This window comes from Protopterus annectens, chromosome 8.part0 (assembly GCF_019279795.1).
Source record: "Protopterus annectens isolate FY-2018-M chromosome 8.part0, PAN1.0, whole genome shotgun sequence".
Taxonomy (NCBI): Eukaryota; Metazoa; Chordata; order Ceratodontiformes; family Protopteridae; genus Protopterus; species Protopterus annectens.
This window is the reverse complement of record NC_056741.1, coordinates 767,846,888-767,862,268: the sequence shown is the minus strand read 5'-3', so window position 1 is coordinate 767,862,268 and position 15,381 is coordinate 767,846,888. Positions and strand designations below refer to the sequence as shown.

The 15,381-nt window shown below is 35.9% G+C and overlaps 1 protein-coding gene across 1 annotated transcript in view; it reads right to left on the bottom strand.

Moving 5' to 3' along the window:
* Positions 1 to 15,381, bottom strand: part of LOC122808045 (deoxyribonuclease-2-alpha-like) — a 182,422-nt gene that overhangs the window by 114,179 nt on the left and 52,862 nt on the right. Inside the window, exons 3-4 of the mRNA XM_044079033.1 lie at positions 9,006 to 9,177; positions 3,060 to 3,177 (exon numbers count right to left, since the gene is read on the bottom strand). Coding sequence (XP_043934968.1) covers positions 3,060 to 3,177; positions 9,006 to 9,177 — 290 coding nt within the window. The remainder of the gene's footprint in view (positions 1 to 3,059; positions 3,178 to 9,005; positions 9,178 to 15,381) is intronic.

Below are 15,381 nucleotides of genomic sequence, written 5' to 3'. Positions count from 1 at the left end.
TGACTATGGGGTCTAATACATTTGTTGGAGTTCCGAAATATTATTTTATAATATTTTTATATTGATGATATATATTTTTGTGTGTGTTGGTACCAAGCAAGATGTGGGCCTATTTGTACAGTCTTTATCAGACAGTATTGTTTCTTGCAGTTTATTTTGAATTATGGATCTTCTGTTACTTTTTTGGATACTATTATTTCTGACTATTTTGTGATTTGGTGTTTTGCACTCTAATGTTTTTAGAAAAGAAACTTGCAGGAATATTTTTTTACTACAGGAGGCAGCACCCTCTCTTTATGAAGAAGAGTGTGATGCATGGCCAGTTCATTAGACTTTCCTCATATTTTTAGTGATGATGACATTTATGTGAATGAGTCCACCTTTTTACAACAGCTGTTCATGTATTGAAATTACCCTAAAGCTTTGGTTGAAACTATTTCCTCTGAAGTGGCTGCTGCTAGCTACACTAAATTAAAATGTATTCGGAGGTTTGGGTTTCAACCCAAGTTAAAGATTTATTTTCAAATTGACCATTCTCAGAGCTTTCCTTTACCAGTAAGCAGGGATATGCATGTCATTAGATCTATTATTAATAAAAATCTGGACATTATTATTAGCCCTCGACAAGTTGGTACCACCCTAGGAGAAAGTCCATATTTTGCTTATAAAAGAGCTAAGACCTTACAGAGCTTTTTTTGAGAAAAATGATCTGCCTCTGTTGATTCATAACTTTAACAGAGCAGATAAACCTTCAGGGATGTTTCCTTGTGGAGGGTGTGTTGTTTGCAAGTTCATTTGCACAGGAAATAGTTATGTACTCAAACACTGCAATTACACAGTTTGTTTTAACAGATATTATGATTGCCATGGTGTCAACATTGTTTATTTAGACATCTGTGATAACTGCAGTTTTTTTTTTTACATTAGTAAAATCTGCAGGAAATTGTCAGACCGCATCAAAGAACACATTGCAGCTATATAACATAAGGATTACAGCAATGCCCTGGGGAAACATAGCTCTTTATGCACTGGCTTTCTTGTTTTAAATGTATTGTACTGAAACAATTAGATGCATTTTATGGGGACAGTGACTCCCCTCTAGAAGTAAGAGAGCTTAAGTGGCAGCTTATCTTAAATGCTGAAGTTGCCCCAGGTATCAATGAATATTACAATATCAAATCTGCCTTACGATGGTACAAGTGACACCACTTCTCCTACTTCCCTTTGTTAGTTTCTCATTGGCCACTGTCTTATTGCTTTTTGAATTACTACAGTTGATAGGTAGATCTGGGTTTTTATGACTATGTTATTATAATAAATTGTGCTCTGGTTGCATTTTCTTACATTTCTGATGAAGTTCTACTACCACTAAAGAACGAAAGTGCTAAATACACCAGTTTAGCCTCTGAGTTTTTCTTCCACGTAGCCTTTGAAGTTTTTTGTTTATATGTATATATATATATATATATATATATATATATATATATATATATATATACTTTTGTGACACTGTTCTCACCCATCTCTATACTTCTGATATAAACATTATACCTATATATGCATATATATATATATATATATATATATATATATATATAATATATATGTAATGTGTGTGTGTGTGTGTGTGTGTGTGTGTGTGTGTAATTATCTCTTAACCTGCTTTATACCATAGTGCTTCACAACAATATTAATATTTGTGCCTACCAAGTTTTAAGTTTTTCCTTATTTCCATTTCTTTGAATTTATAAGCACTAATCACGTGATCTATTATCTATATGACAAACTCACTAATACGCATGCTCAGTGTTTTGATATTTGCTACTGCATCTTTTATATTGCAATAGTTGCCTCTTTTTTCATATGAATGTAATCTAATTAGCAAATGTATGTGTAATTGTTAATGCATATTATTTAATGTCTGTTCATGTATCTTATTAAATGTCTATGTAAAAATATTTTGATGTATTAGAGCTTTTCTCGCTAGACCTCTGCTGAAAAAGGGTTTTTAGCTAAATCCATTTGGACAAACCCAGTAAAAATAGCAAAATACAAATAAAATAAATAAATATGCAGTTTCATACTGTGGAATGTTCACATGCATATACTGTAGGTAAAATATTGGGAAAGTGACAAAGTCAGAAATTCAAAATTAAATCATTGACTGGCAGAAAAAATAGAAATAAACTCAAAGCAAACCTGTTATAGCACCACAAATAAGACTTGCCTAGTAATATAGCAGTGCAAATTGTCAGAGCCCCACATAATTAGATTACCCATTTCAAAGAAAACCAACAGAAAACATTTGTTTCAGACCTAGCAGTTTGATTTAATATATAGCATTAGAGTAAGGAAGAGGAAGGTGTAGAACGTAACGAAAATACTTGAGCACTGTGCTGAGATCTAGAAGTTGATTTTATTTGAACACAAAAAAATCTATCTACCTATCTATCTATCCATCTATCTAGCTATCTGTCTACTTATGTATGCTTTTATCTATACCTTTTGCATTTACTAATATATCACCCTATGCTTTTCTGCAGTCTCTACACATTTTTCTGTTTACTGACCATACCAAACTGGTTGCACTATAAAAGGCATATTTTGACAGACTTATTGTTTGGTTTGATATTTCCAGTTAAAAGTTAGCAGTGGCTCTACTCTAACCCTGCAAATCATAGAATTGTATTTTATAGTAATTTCCAGTGAATGTTAATTTCAAATCAGAGTTCTGAGTGATATTAAAATCATATGGCTTGGGGACAAATGAGTCCAGCCTTCCAGACTATCTGAGTACAATGAATGTTAGAGAACAGATCGGATGAAGCAACATTTGCAAAATTTATTTTCTTGAGATGTTTGGACATCTAAGAACTCCTTTAGTTAGATAGGTTTTTACTTTTGTCTTCTTCTAGCTGGAATTCTTCATACAGTATGTAGCATACAATTGCATTAAGTTCAAATGAAATAATAGAAACTGGCAGCCAGACCAAATTATATTCAAGTATAACATTAACACCGACAAAAAATCATAGTAAATCCTTTTTTAGTCACATCACCTTTACTGTGTCCATATGATGCACTGACGGGCAGCTCTTCCTCCGTTTCTCTATGACCAGTTATACTCATATTCCTTGGAGGTTGATCATTGTAGACAAGATACCCAAAATCTTCATTCTGTAAATAAAGTCAGAAATATTAAGTGAATAAAAACATATTTAGTAGTATAAATATATATATATATAATGTGCATGTGTGCATGTATGTGCATGCTTATGGGAGTGTGTTTGTGTTTAATGTATGCAAGTACAGAAAGGGGCAGAAGATGGAGAGAAAGAGACAGAGCGAGAAGCACACTGTGATTGCTGTGAGCTTTTAGTGCACTTTTACACTTTTATAAATAAAAACCCATTGCAGTTAGTGAAATGCATATATTACCAGATGCATGAGTTCTTGTCATTGTGTTAAATCTCTATTCATTCACTAACATTGTGCTGATTCTCTGTATGTTTACTAACATTCTGCTGAATATCTGTTTGTTCACTGTGTGTGGCACTGATGCACTATTGCCCATACCACTAGTGCAGCTTGATTCCCTCATTTAGTGTGAAACATAGCTATGTTTGCCCAACTTTCACTTCAGCCACATGGTTGCGTCAGAGTTAAGCACACATTATGGGGCCAGCAGACCTTTGTGGTAGATATCAAATGGAGTGGCCACATGGTAGCAGAGTGCTACCATTAGGTGCACTACAGTGGATTGTAGAGTACTGTTAGCCCTCAGAGGAGGGATATATCTTAAAGGTGAGTCTGCAGTATGATTCTGTCTTATAATAGCTTTACTGGAAAAGCTCACCCAGACTCTGTCACAACTTGTGAGGGAAAGGTTAGTTTGCTTTTGCTTTCTTGCATTATGTATTGCTTCATTGTCTTCTTCTGTTTTGTATATTTGGATTTATTTTCTTTACACTGTGTTTTACTCGTATTCTGGTTTTAATTCTATATTTAACCTAGGAAGAAGACTACAGCTGTGTTTTCTCTGAGTCACACAAAAATTAAAATTTTCCTCACTCTCCCACTCAGGTGGTGGTGTGTTTTTAAACTCAACTGTCTTTCTAGTTACCTGCCCCTTATGTTAATTTGACCACATATCTCCTTCCCTGTCTTCTTTCATTGGCTATTGTGAGTAAGCACAAAATTACCATTTTGTGAACTCACTCCCCTTCAGCTATTTAAATTCATTGGCCATCCCACTATATTCCCTGGAACCAGAATGCAAAATGCCCACCCCCTTCTAATCTATCTTGCTCTTAAAATTAGTGGCTGTCCAGCTAGATACCCAAGGCTTACGTTACCCCTCTTTCATATCTAACTGCTTAGTGTACACTGCAGCTCTTAGGATATTAACTCATTTGTTTCAGTATTGCCTGTAAAATCTGCAACATCTAATACAAGACCGCCAGTTATTGGAGACCACATTCTGACTCTAGTCATCTTAGGATTAGTACTCCTGTTTTGCTGCTGGTGTGAGAAGGAGCACAGGGACATTATTTCCTGGGCACCGCTGATCACTGGAAAGCCTAACAACTGCTTCATAGGTACCAGCTTGGAATTTGTGCTTATATTTTGCTCCTGGTGAGAGAAGGAGCAGACTGCATTGATTTCTGATTGTTTGATTGGACAGTGAGTGCCTGTATTTGATGTTCCTCATTGGTCTGGTTGCTGTTCAAGCCATCTACCAGGAAAATGCTACAACAAGCCTATAGACCCTTCCATCATCTGGGACAAGACTGTTGATCACCAAAGAGCCTGTTGTCTGCTTCTCATCTTGGGATTGGTGCTACTGTTTTGCTTCTGGTGAGAGAAGAAGCAAAAGAGCATTGTATCCCAGCAACATGAAGCTGAGGTGAGACCAGCACTAGCAGTAGTCAGGCAGTAGCTATTCAGGCGACTGCCATCTTTTCATCATTCTTGACAAGCTAATTCCTTCTTTTCAGTAAATACTACTTGATTTGCTGTTGTCTAATATAACTTCAAAATATCTGCCTAAATACTTCCTCCATAAATCATCAGGGTTTACTTATTAGTTTCTCTGCAAGTCTTTGGCATTGGTCTTTATAGACACAGACACCATGAGTTGACATTTTTCTTGTAAAAGCACCATTGAAATTTCACCAGTACCTAGGTGCACACAGGACAACTAGTTTGCAGTGGCAAGCAGTGCCTTCAGAGTTGCATACCAGGTCCTCCTGGAATTATTTTATTTTCTCACTCCAACTGTCTAATCAATAAAAAGGGTCTATTGCCATGGATAGGACCTTTCCCACTATCTCCGTTACCAGCTTGGTGGATATGGGCATCCTGAGGCAATGTAGAAATTGTCTCATGTTTACTGACAGCCAGTTAAATCTCAAACAAACTGATTTGGTATGTCAGAGATATATTTACACAATGCCACTGGAAGCAAATCTCTCACACAAAAACACTCCTAATGTCAATCAGGTTGTCAGTAGTACACATGCTGCACACATCAAACACAATTCAAAGCAGACAGATAGACCCACATACGCTGAGGCTCTTAAATGAAACATTCCTATACCCCAAAGATTTCCTAGAAAAAGTACACTTAACAAATACTCTTAGCAGCCCTGATTGGACTCTTTCAGAACAGCACCCACATCAACACATACAGCCACATCTCATGTAGCTTCTACTTCTAAGTTTATAGGGCAAGCCATCATACAATCCCAGATTCTGGTCATTGGAGACTCTATTGTGAGACACACTGATGTCCTTCTCCCTAGACTGAGTAAGGAGAAAATCATAGTCAGTTGCTTATCAGGGGCCAGGATCTGCCCCATTATGCACACACTCAGGTCAGTGAACCACAAGTACAAGTGTGACTCAGTCACAGTCTATGTGGGTGTAAGTGACCTGAGATGTACCTTCCTAGACCAAATGAAGAGTGACATCATGGAGCTATCAGAATATGTGTCCTAGGCTGGTATAAGCCTAGCATTGAGCAGCATTTTACTTTCTCTAAGGATGATGCCATATTATGAACAAAAAATGATTGACAATAATTGGCTTAGTTTCTGTTATCATTCTAAGGGGGTGCAATATTTGTCAGCATGGAAGGAGATGGCCAACAGACCATGCTGCTTTGGAAATGATTAATAGTGACACTGGAAATCTCCAGACATTTGATCCAACCCAATTTGGTTTGGTCAATGGCAGGTCATTACTACTCAACCTGGTGGACTTATTTGAGAATTTCATCAAAGTAATGGATGAGTGCACAATGGTTCACACAGCCTACCTTGACCTGGCTAAGGCATTTGACACAGCACCCTACTCAGACATTGTTGACAAACTCAAGAGGCTAGGTACAAACCCTTATGTCACCCAGTGGATAGCAAGCTGGGTCACAGACAAGACCCAGGAAGTTACAAAGAGGCCAGTTCCAAGTGGAAGTCCTTAGTAATCGGTCCTGAGACTGCTCATTTTTGGCATTTACTTCTCTGAAGTGAAGACCAATGTCAGCGGCTTCTGGTTGACTAGATTTGCAGATGATTGCAAATTAGGAGGCATCATTGAATCCCCCACTAACACAAAGGAAGGGCTGACACAGACAAACAACTGGTGTCAGAGCCATGGACTAAAATTAAATGCCAAGATATGCATAATAGCATCCTTCAGGAAGTCAGCCACCTTGGTAGCTATCATATTGACAACACACTCGTTAAGAGCTGAACCAGTAGTCAAGGATTTGGGGACACACATAGACAGTAATCTAGCCTTTGACCATCACATATAAGGCTCGATTACTGTAGACAGTAATCTAGCCTTTGGCCATCACTTGCCTACAGAGGTGCGGAAATCATTCTATGCTGTGCAACTTATAAGCACAGGTATGACATCAAGGTCCAAGGAAGTCATTGTTCCACTGTATTTGGCATTCATCAGACCTATCATTGAGTACAATGCCCCCTTTGGTATGTACCTAAACAGGCATATCCAACAGCTGGAACATCCACAGAGGTTCTTCACTAAAAGAATACAGGGCATAAGTAACATATCCTATGCAGACCACATCAATGCCCCTATCCATGTATTCTGTCTTCTACAGGCTGTTAATAGGAGATCTATGCCTGGCATAGAAGGCATTGAAAGACCCCATTCTGATGGATCTCCTGCATATCTACAAAACAAACACCACCAGAATTATTCATTCTAAAGACTTAAATCTTGCCTGTGATATAAATAGGTCTTGTTAGAGAGACAGGTATGTATCCCAGAGACTACCCCTTCTCTGCAAAATTCCCCCTTCCATGTTAAGCAGAGTTCCTCCCTAACCTAATTCAACTGTAACTTGCACAGTCAGATGGGGAACAGGAAATTCATCACTGGTTTGGCACCTATGTCTCTTATGGATGCAGGCAGCCTGTAAATGATTTATCTCCCAGGCCCCTGCTTGTAAATTCTTCATTTCTCATGCCCTGCTTACATTTATCAAAGGTACCAGAACTTGTCAGAGATTTGAGATGCATGACTAGGTTTAAAAAGTCACTTGTGGTTGTTAGCCTTGTAAACACCTATGAACCCATAATATACCTCTAACCTATAGCTGAAAATCACATGATCTTGTACAGCAGTGTGATGTTGTCTATATCTTCCTATAAGTTTTAGTACGTAGATGTACATAGTAGTTTATTTATTTTGCCTCCTGCATAGTGTTTAGTGGCCTCTGCACTAGCATTGTCACAGTAGTGGATACAGTAGGAAAAGCATCTTTATCCAACATTGGGCCACATTCCTTACAAGAACCAAGTGACACTGTATAGTTATTGTCAGTGTGCAACAAACAGCCTTCAACAAGAATGCATTCATGTTTTTCAACTACTTTTCCACTCCTGACTATCACAGGCTGGAGAACGGATTCCACCTACAACACTGCTTCAAAAAATGAGAAATACAAGAATAATGAATACTTAAGCACAAAAGCACTACAAGGCAATACATAATATATGTATATTAATGCAGGGGCCCAAATCCGCCCTCTGTGGGGGATCGTTTATATTTTCTTCTAAGCTTACACATCTTTGAGGATAAAGGAACATTGACGGTTGATGCATAAATAAAGTTTCTACTTCCTATCGTTATGTGAGCTTTGTGTTCAAATATGCAAATAAAGTGTGTGTGTGTGTGTGTGTGTGTGTGTGTGTGTGTGTGTGTGTGTGTGTTTGTAGGTGGGAAGGTGAGGTGGAACAAATATCTACTAGTTTTTACCATGCACCACTGTAAACTTTAAATGCTCCTTTTTTGTGCACTAGATTTAGACTGTGATCTTTTTTAAATGGTTTGAATTTTCAGTGCATCACAGGTTAACAACTTGCACTATGAAAAAGTCAGTTGCAGCAAAATTAATCGCTTGTCATTCCATAACATTCTGCAACTGATTGAAGTTATCTGCTAGGATGTTTGTTTCACTGTGCTGTGAAAAAAGAAGAAAGCATAAATTTCTTAGTACTAAAATACTTAAACTAGGCTTTGGGAGTTCCTCTTTGTACTTTGTGCATTACTATTATATATCATCGCATATACTTAAATGTCTTATGACCTACTTGTTTGCCTTTCTGGATAATTTATAATAGATTAGAACAAATAATTGTATTTTCAGTGAATTTTAAAAAATATGGCAGCAGTGTTTTATTGTGTAAGTTGCCATGCATTTAGTGTTTCATGCTGTTTATCTTTTTACTTTTGGCCTTTGAGTTTTAGTCATTTTTGTACTAGTCTATGAGTGAGACTCTTAGGGAAAATAATGACAGAACTATTCCGCTTATAAACAGAATGCAAGTCTTCTGAATGGAATTCATTAAACATACTACAAACAAAAAATAAGGAATTAAAAAAGGAAAAAAAGTAAGTTGTCACTGTTCTAAAAGAAGTCATTAGAAATTAAATGTCACAGCAAAGCAAAGTATTTATTTATCAGTTCCTACCTCATAAGTAGGGTTTTTATAAAGTGGTAGCAAAGTCTGTGCCACTGCATTTCTAGTATCATTGATAAGATATTTTCCAGTTGTCCAACCATTTGTAGATGGGTCCATGTACAAGTACTGTAGCCCCTTAAGGTTTCCTTTTGCTCTTCCAGGCAACTTATATGCTATAAACCTGCAGTAAAGAAAAAACACACATAAATAATTACAAATACATTTAACATTGCTGACTTAATTTTCTAACTCTAATATTAATTTTTAGTATTATTGTTAATTGCATTTTGGTGTACAAAACAAATCACAAATGCAGTTTATAATTAATATTTGATATAATGACCAAGGCATTTTGGTACAGCTTGCAAATGCACAGTAAATACTATTTAACTGCGAATGTTATCATCTGACTCTTAAATTTTATTCAACAAGCACAAAAGGCAGAAGAATGCATACAGATGGAGTAAGAGGTTTTTTCCGGCCCAGAGTAACATTATGGACTGTAATGGACGGTGGTCCACTGCTATAGTTGCATCATGTTCCTTTGCTACACCATCCACGCTGGAAGTGATGCTGTTTAGTAAACTGCATTAATATGGTCACCTGACCTTCTGAATGACAGCTTGGTTAAACTATGTACTGTAATTTGCATGCCCTCTCCCCCTTCAATGTTTTCTTTCATTTTTCTGCTTAAAGACTCACTGGTTCTACTGCAGCCTTTTCTTCAACATGATGGAATGGTATGCTGGAGGTCTTCAGCTTTGGATTCCAAATACGTGCTAATGTTATGCTTTCATTTCTACAATTCTAACTGTGCGTAAGTAGAGGGTTTTTTGTGAGTATTAGCACTTTCCCCTGGTACAAGAAGATTTGTAAGGACATCCCCCACCCTCTCACTCACATATACAACCTCTGCTTAACTAATAACATTATGCCTCAGATATGGAAAACAACTATAGGCACTCCAAAACTAGCCAAACCAACTACTGCTTCTAAATACTGTACTATCTCACAAAGGCAAGGTGGGGGTAGTGCCCTCCAACTTGTAAGAGGCTTCATTAGTTACAGATCTCTTTAATGTGGAATTATTTGGATGACTTTTACTTCTGCAGAGATTGTACTTATTACGTGATATTGATGGATTGTAAAAACATAAGTTTGACTGGCCTTTTATGGTTGAAATTTTCTAAATGGGTAGTTTTGTCATTATTGGTTTATACATTTTGTTTCATTGCTTACTGGAAGAATGTTCAAAACTACAAATTTTAAACATTTTAACAACTGGTACTGTATTATACAAGCAATAAAATGTAATACAATCAGGAAGCTGAATCAAAGAACACATACATGTATGCATGGCCCTAAAAATGTGTGCAAGGAGCACAGCCCAAAGGTAGACCAGATCCTCCACTGACCAGATGCATTTTCTTTGAATGTCGGTTTTCATGTCGTTTCAATGAATCTGAATTTCAAGGGCAGAGACGTTTACTGCTCATGCTACTTCTGTTTTCATTGTGAGACATTATTGTTTGTTTAGCAAATGGCTGTCAGTGTCTGTGCTATTTGATTTCAATATCTGTAAACTTTGTAGAAGTAAATAAGAAAATAGTATGCACACTGATGGGTTTAAACCATGTTTATGGTAACTAGTGAAAAATAGGCAAGTAAGAGAACACTGGAATGGCTGGGGAGGGGGCTGCTGCAGGGGGAGGATAGGGGGTTGCTGCAGGAGGGGCTGCTCTCGGGGGCCCCATATGTATTACCCTGCCAAGGACCCCATTTGACCACAATCTGGCTCTGGTATTTTGCACTGTTATTTGCTATAAACTATCAGAAGTTGGAATGAAAGAACAAACTGTCAGCTGTAAAAAATAAGCACTTTTGTTTAGCAATAAAGGAACGGAAGCACTTATTATTTTTTACAACTGACACTTTGTTGTTTCATTGCAACTTCCAATAGTTTATGGTTTTCACTGTTATTTACTGTTAATTAATAATGGTCATGTTGTTGAACATGCCAGTGCAGTTCTGTGGATTGTGGACCTCAACTGAAGTGTCAGCAGCCCACCCAGGTACAATCTGGGCAGTCAGTTATGAAATAATAACAGTAAAAATAATAATGATGGTGATGATAAAATAAGACTTAATGAAGTCAAGAAACTGGGATAACTTTAACCCCACTGTTAACTGTGTTTTCAGAAGAGGTTAATACAGTTTCTTTCTTGCCTTAAATCTTTTTTTTTTTCATTTTTTTCATTACTCCAAGTTGGCCCCAGTTTTGTTAGATTTTTAAAATCATGCAAGAAACATTAATTTATTTAATAGCACAATACAAATACAGTGTGACTTTTATTCTGCTCATAAAAAAGTTATTAAAGCTTTTTGCCTGACTTTAAGCCTTCATTTAGGTTATTTTATTGTTTTTCAAGATGGCCACTTTTTGTTGCACTTCTATTTTATTTAATTGAAAAAATGAACAAAATGCATCAGGTTGAACTTGAAAGTGGTAAACAGCTTTTGCTCACAGTTCTTATTTATAAGTCAAAACCTCATAGCTGTAGAGATAAAGCCAAAAATGTAATGGGTTGGGAAAAAGGTCAAAGGTCCAGAAACAGGGACAGACTTTAAGTATAACATTGTTCTTATATGCATGGTTGCTAGAATAACAGGTTTTGCATTGGCATGCATTTTCTGAAAGATGTGAAATCTAGAAGTCTGAAACTCAAATGTTTATCATTATTTAAGTTTTGGAATCCCCATAAATTTGCCAGAAAACCACAAATCTTATGAGGAATAGACCAAAAAATATGACACACAATCTGGGACAGTTTAACATATGCCCTGATCTCTCAACCTCTTAGGGCAAGAACCAAGGAGAAAGAGTGTGAAAGGCTCAAAATCATGGGAAAATGTTAAGTTTTACTCTTGTCACTAAAGCAATAGATGAATGTAAAACAGTTCACGCTGCATTACCTTGACCTGCCCAAGCCTTCTGACAGAAGGCTGGACAGCCAACTGGCTCACAGGATGCAGGAGATCAAAATAGGGAAGGCTACCTCTAGAAAGAGACCAGTCACCAGTGGAGTCCCCCAGGATTTGGTGCTTTGACTTTTCTAGTTTAGCATCTACTTCTTGGAAGTAAAAGCAAATACCAATGGGCTATGGCTGACTAAGTTTGAGATGACTGCAATGAGCAATTATTAAATCCCCAAATGACTTAACCATCATGCAGGAAGGTTTGTCCCAAACAGTAACTGGTGCCAGAATCATGAGTTGAAACTAAACTCCAAAAAATACATTATTGTATCCTTTGGGAAGTTATCTACCCCAGGAGACTACCAAATTGACAATATCCCAGTGAGAGTTGACCTAGTTGTTTGACATTTGAGAACTTGTGTGATCAGTGACCTAACTTTCAATCAACATGTGCCCAGTGTCATAAGAAAGTATTTCTATATTGCACAGCTTATGAACAAATTTATTGTGACTACATATAGAAATGTTATTGCCCCCCTTTATGAAGCCCTCATTAGGCCAATCATTTTGTATAATGCCAACTTTGGCGTGTATTTATCCAGACACATGTAACAACTGGAATGCCCACAGAGATACATTACTAAAAGGATATGAGTCCTAAAAAATAGGTCTTGCATGGAAAACCTCAAAGCCTTATCACTATACTCTGTATCTTACAGAGTGCTAAGGTGACCTATGTCTGGCATACAAGGCATCCTCATCCCCAATACTGATGGACTTACTGAACATCAGCAAGTCAAGTGGCATCAGAAATACTCAGTCCAGGGGGACATGGCTTAATGCCAGTCTAATATCAGCAGAAATCCATAGCTCTGCTTAGATTTTAATATCCTGACAGGAAATGTACTTTAATTTTTAGAAAAAATGATCTAAAAGTATACTGAAAGATAGATTAACATAGACTCTTTATTATTTTCTAAAAATTAATATATAGTCAAGAGAATTTTGTAATTATTCCTGTCAAGACGTTTTCTGCTGGAGATCTCTGGAGAACTACATCTTACAATAACAAACATCCAAGAACTGTCACTAAAAATGGACAAATTTGAAAACAAAATGGATATTATCAAGTAAGAATGCACTTAACAACTGGAACTTCTAAATGGAATAGTAAAAAAACAATCTGAACAGATTCTTGCCTTAGAGGAAACAGTGACTGACCTAGATACTAGAGTGACAGAAAATGAACATCACAATGAATTTCTTCTGAAACAGGAAGACCTTGGAAGTAGATCAAGGAGGAATAACATAAGATTATATGGAATTCCTGACAAAGAAGAGGCTGCTAACATGATTCAGTTCCTCAGTAATTGTCTTTCATCAGCACTAAACATGCCTGAATCCCTCTCTTTTGGACTTGAGAGGGCTCATCGGTCCCTGGCAAATCCAGCTTCATCTCAGAATTCATCTAACCCCAGGTCTATAATAGTGAGATTTATTTCCTCACAAGACATGGACTTAGTACTGAAATCAACTTAGGCTAATTCCCCTATCAAGATGGGTGAAAAAGTTATTCATTTTGACAATGACTACACCTCTAAAGTCATATCCAGAAGAAAGGAGTGTGTTCCTCTAATTAAGTCCTTGAAAAAAAGTCAATATTAAAGCTCAAATTCTTTTTCCTGCAAGAATAAAAATCACCTTGTCAGAAGCAGTGAAGATCTTTGATTCCCTACAAGAAACAGTATAATTTATCCAAAGGAAGAAAAGACTGTCGGACATAGAATAAATGGAATGGTCATCCCAGAGTTTGAAGAGACAGGCAACAAAAAATGGATGTTCTGTGAAGGAAGGAGCAAACAAAACTAAGAAACTAAAGGACAAATGAACAAATTCCTTCTAATTTTAAATGCTTTGTTTTATGAATCATAATATATTTGATTCTGAAAACTATACACTAGGTTCTTTTTTTTCTAAATAGCTGTTTTTATATGAAAGGGTTAATTTTTTCATGATGTTGATGTTTTGTGAGTAAACTTGTGGTCTGTGTGACTGATCCTATTGTGGACATTCATGACATGCACTGATAAGGCAGCTCAGCTGTTTTTTTTTTTTTTTTTGCTTTCTGTAAACTCTAAAAGCTTCAAGACTAGAATTTCCTGCCGAAAATGCTTTTTTCCTCACTAAAGACAACCTCTGTTGAGCATAAGCCTATTTATATACTTTTTAACAAGTTGATGAAGCTGCAGCTTGAGGAAACAACAGTGATGACATCATTTGGCCTTTTGAAATTATTAAATGGTTGTATTTAGAATTCTTTTCTCTTGAAATTCTGTTATCATTCACTTAGATACTTGAAATGGCAAATGATTAATTCTGATGGAAGTGTTTGACTCCTTTGAAAATACCTATGTTGCTTTATAGATGCATACATTCTGCAAATTCACTGACACTATTAGTAACTAAATGACATCAAGTGAACTAGGAGCTGCATTAGAAAACTCATTGTGCATATTAACATCGGACTTATGTTACATAACTAAATTTTAGTAACTAAACAGAGGGTTGTGAGCCTTTTTTTTGTTAATACATATGGGTAATATGTGTATAAGTATAAAATATAATAGTTATGTTATAATAAGTGTTTTTATATATATATATATATATATATATATATATATATATATATATATATATATATATATATATATTCAACAGATCCTTACATGAAAAATATTAGATATATGACTGACAAAATGGTTAAATCATCTGATGGTTCTTGAAATATAAGTGACATATCTATAATGACTTCTCAACTTTCAGACCATAATGGTATAAACTTTACATTAACTACTCATATATATGCTTTAAGATTTCTACAGAAAATTCCTGCTTACATAACTAACTTAAAAGGCTTTAGGGAATGGATAATGAAAGGAATAAACATGTTTATGGAAACAAATGATAATGGTGAAGTGACTGATACTATACTATGGGACAACGTTAAAGATTATATATATGGTAGAATAAAATCTTGGTACCTTAAAAAAAAAAAGAGTGGGACAAAGAGCTTTTAGACTTACAAAAAACATAGACAAGATAAAAATGGATGCAAAACCAAGTTAAATCAAAAATACTTTTTAGTTTTGAACCATAAGGTAGCCATAAACCTGGAAACATTGAAATTACAATCTTATGCTGTAAATCCCAAATAGCTACATAAAATCTTATTAATGAGATTAAATATAAAAATGATGGTTCAGTTAAGAGTACATCTAACTTAATGGGCATATTCAAAGTGTTTAAATACTACTATAAAAATATAAATAATAACACACTACTTTTGGAGCCAGATAATGTAATAAATACTTTTATTCAAGAAAATATAACTACTACGGTGTCAATGCAA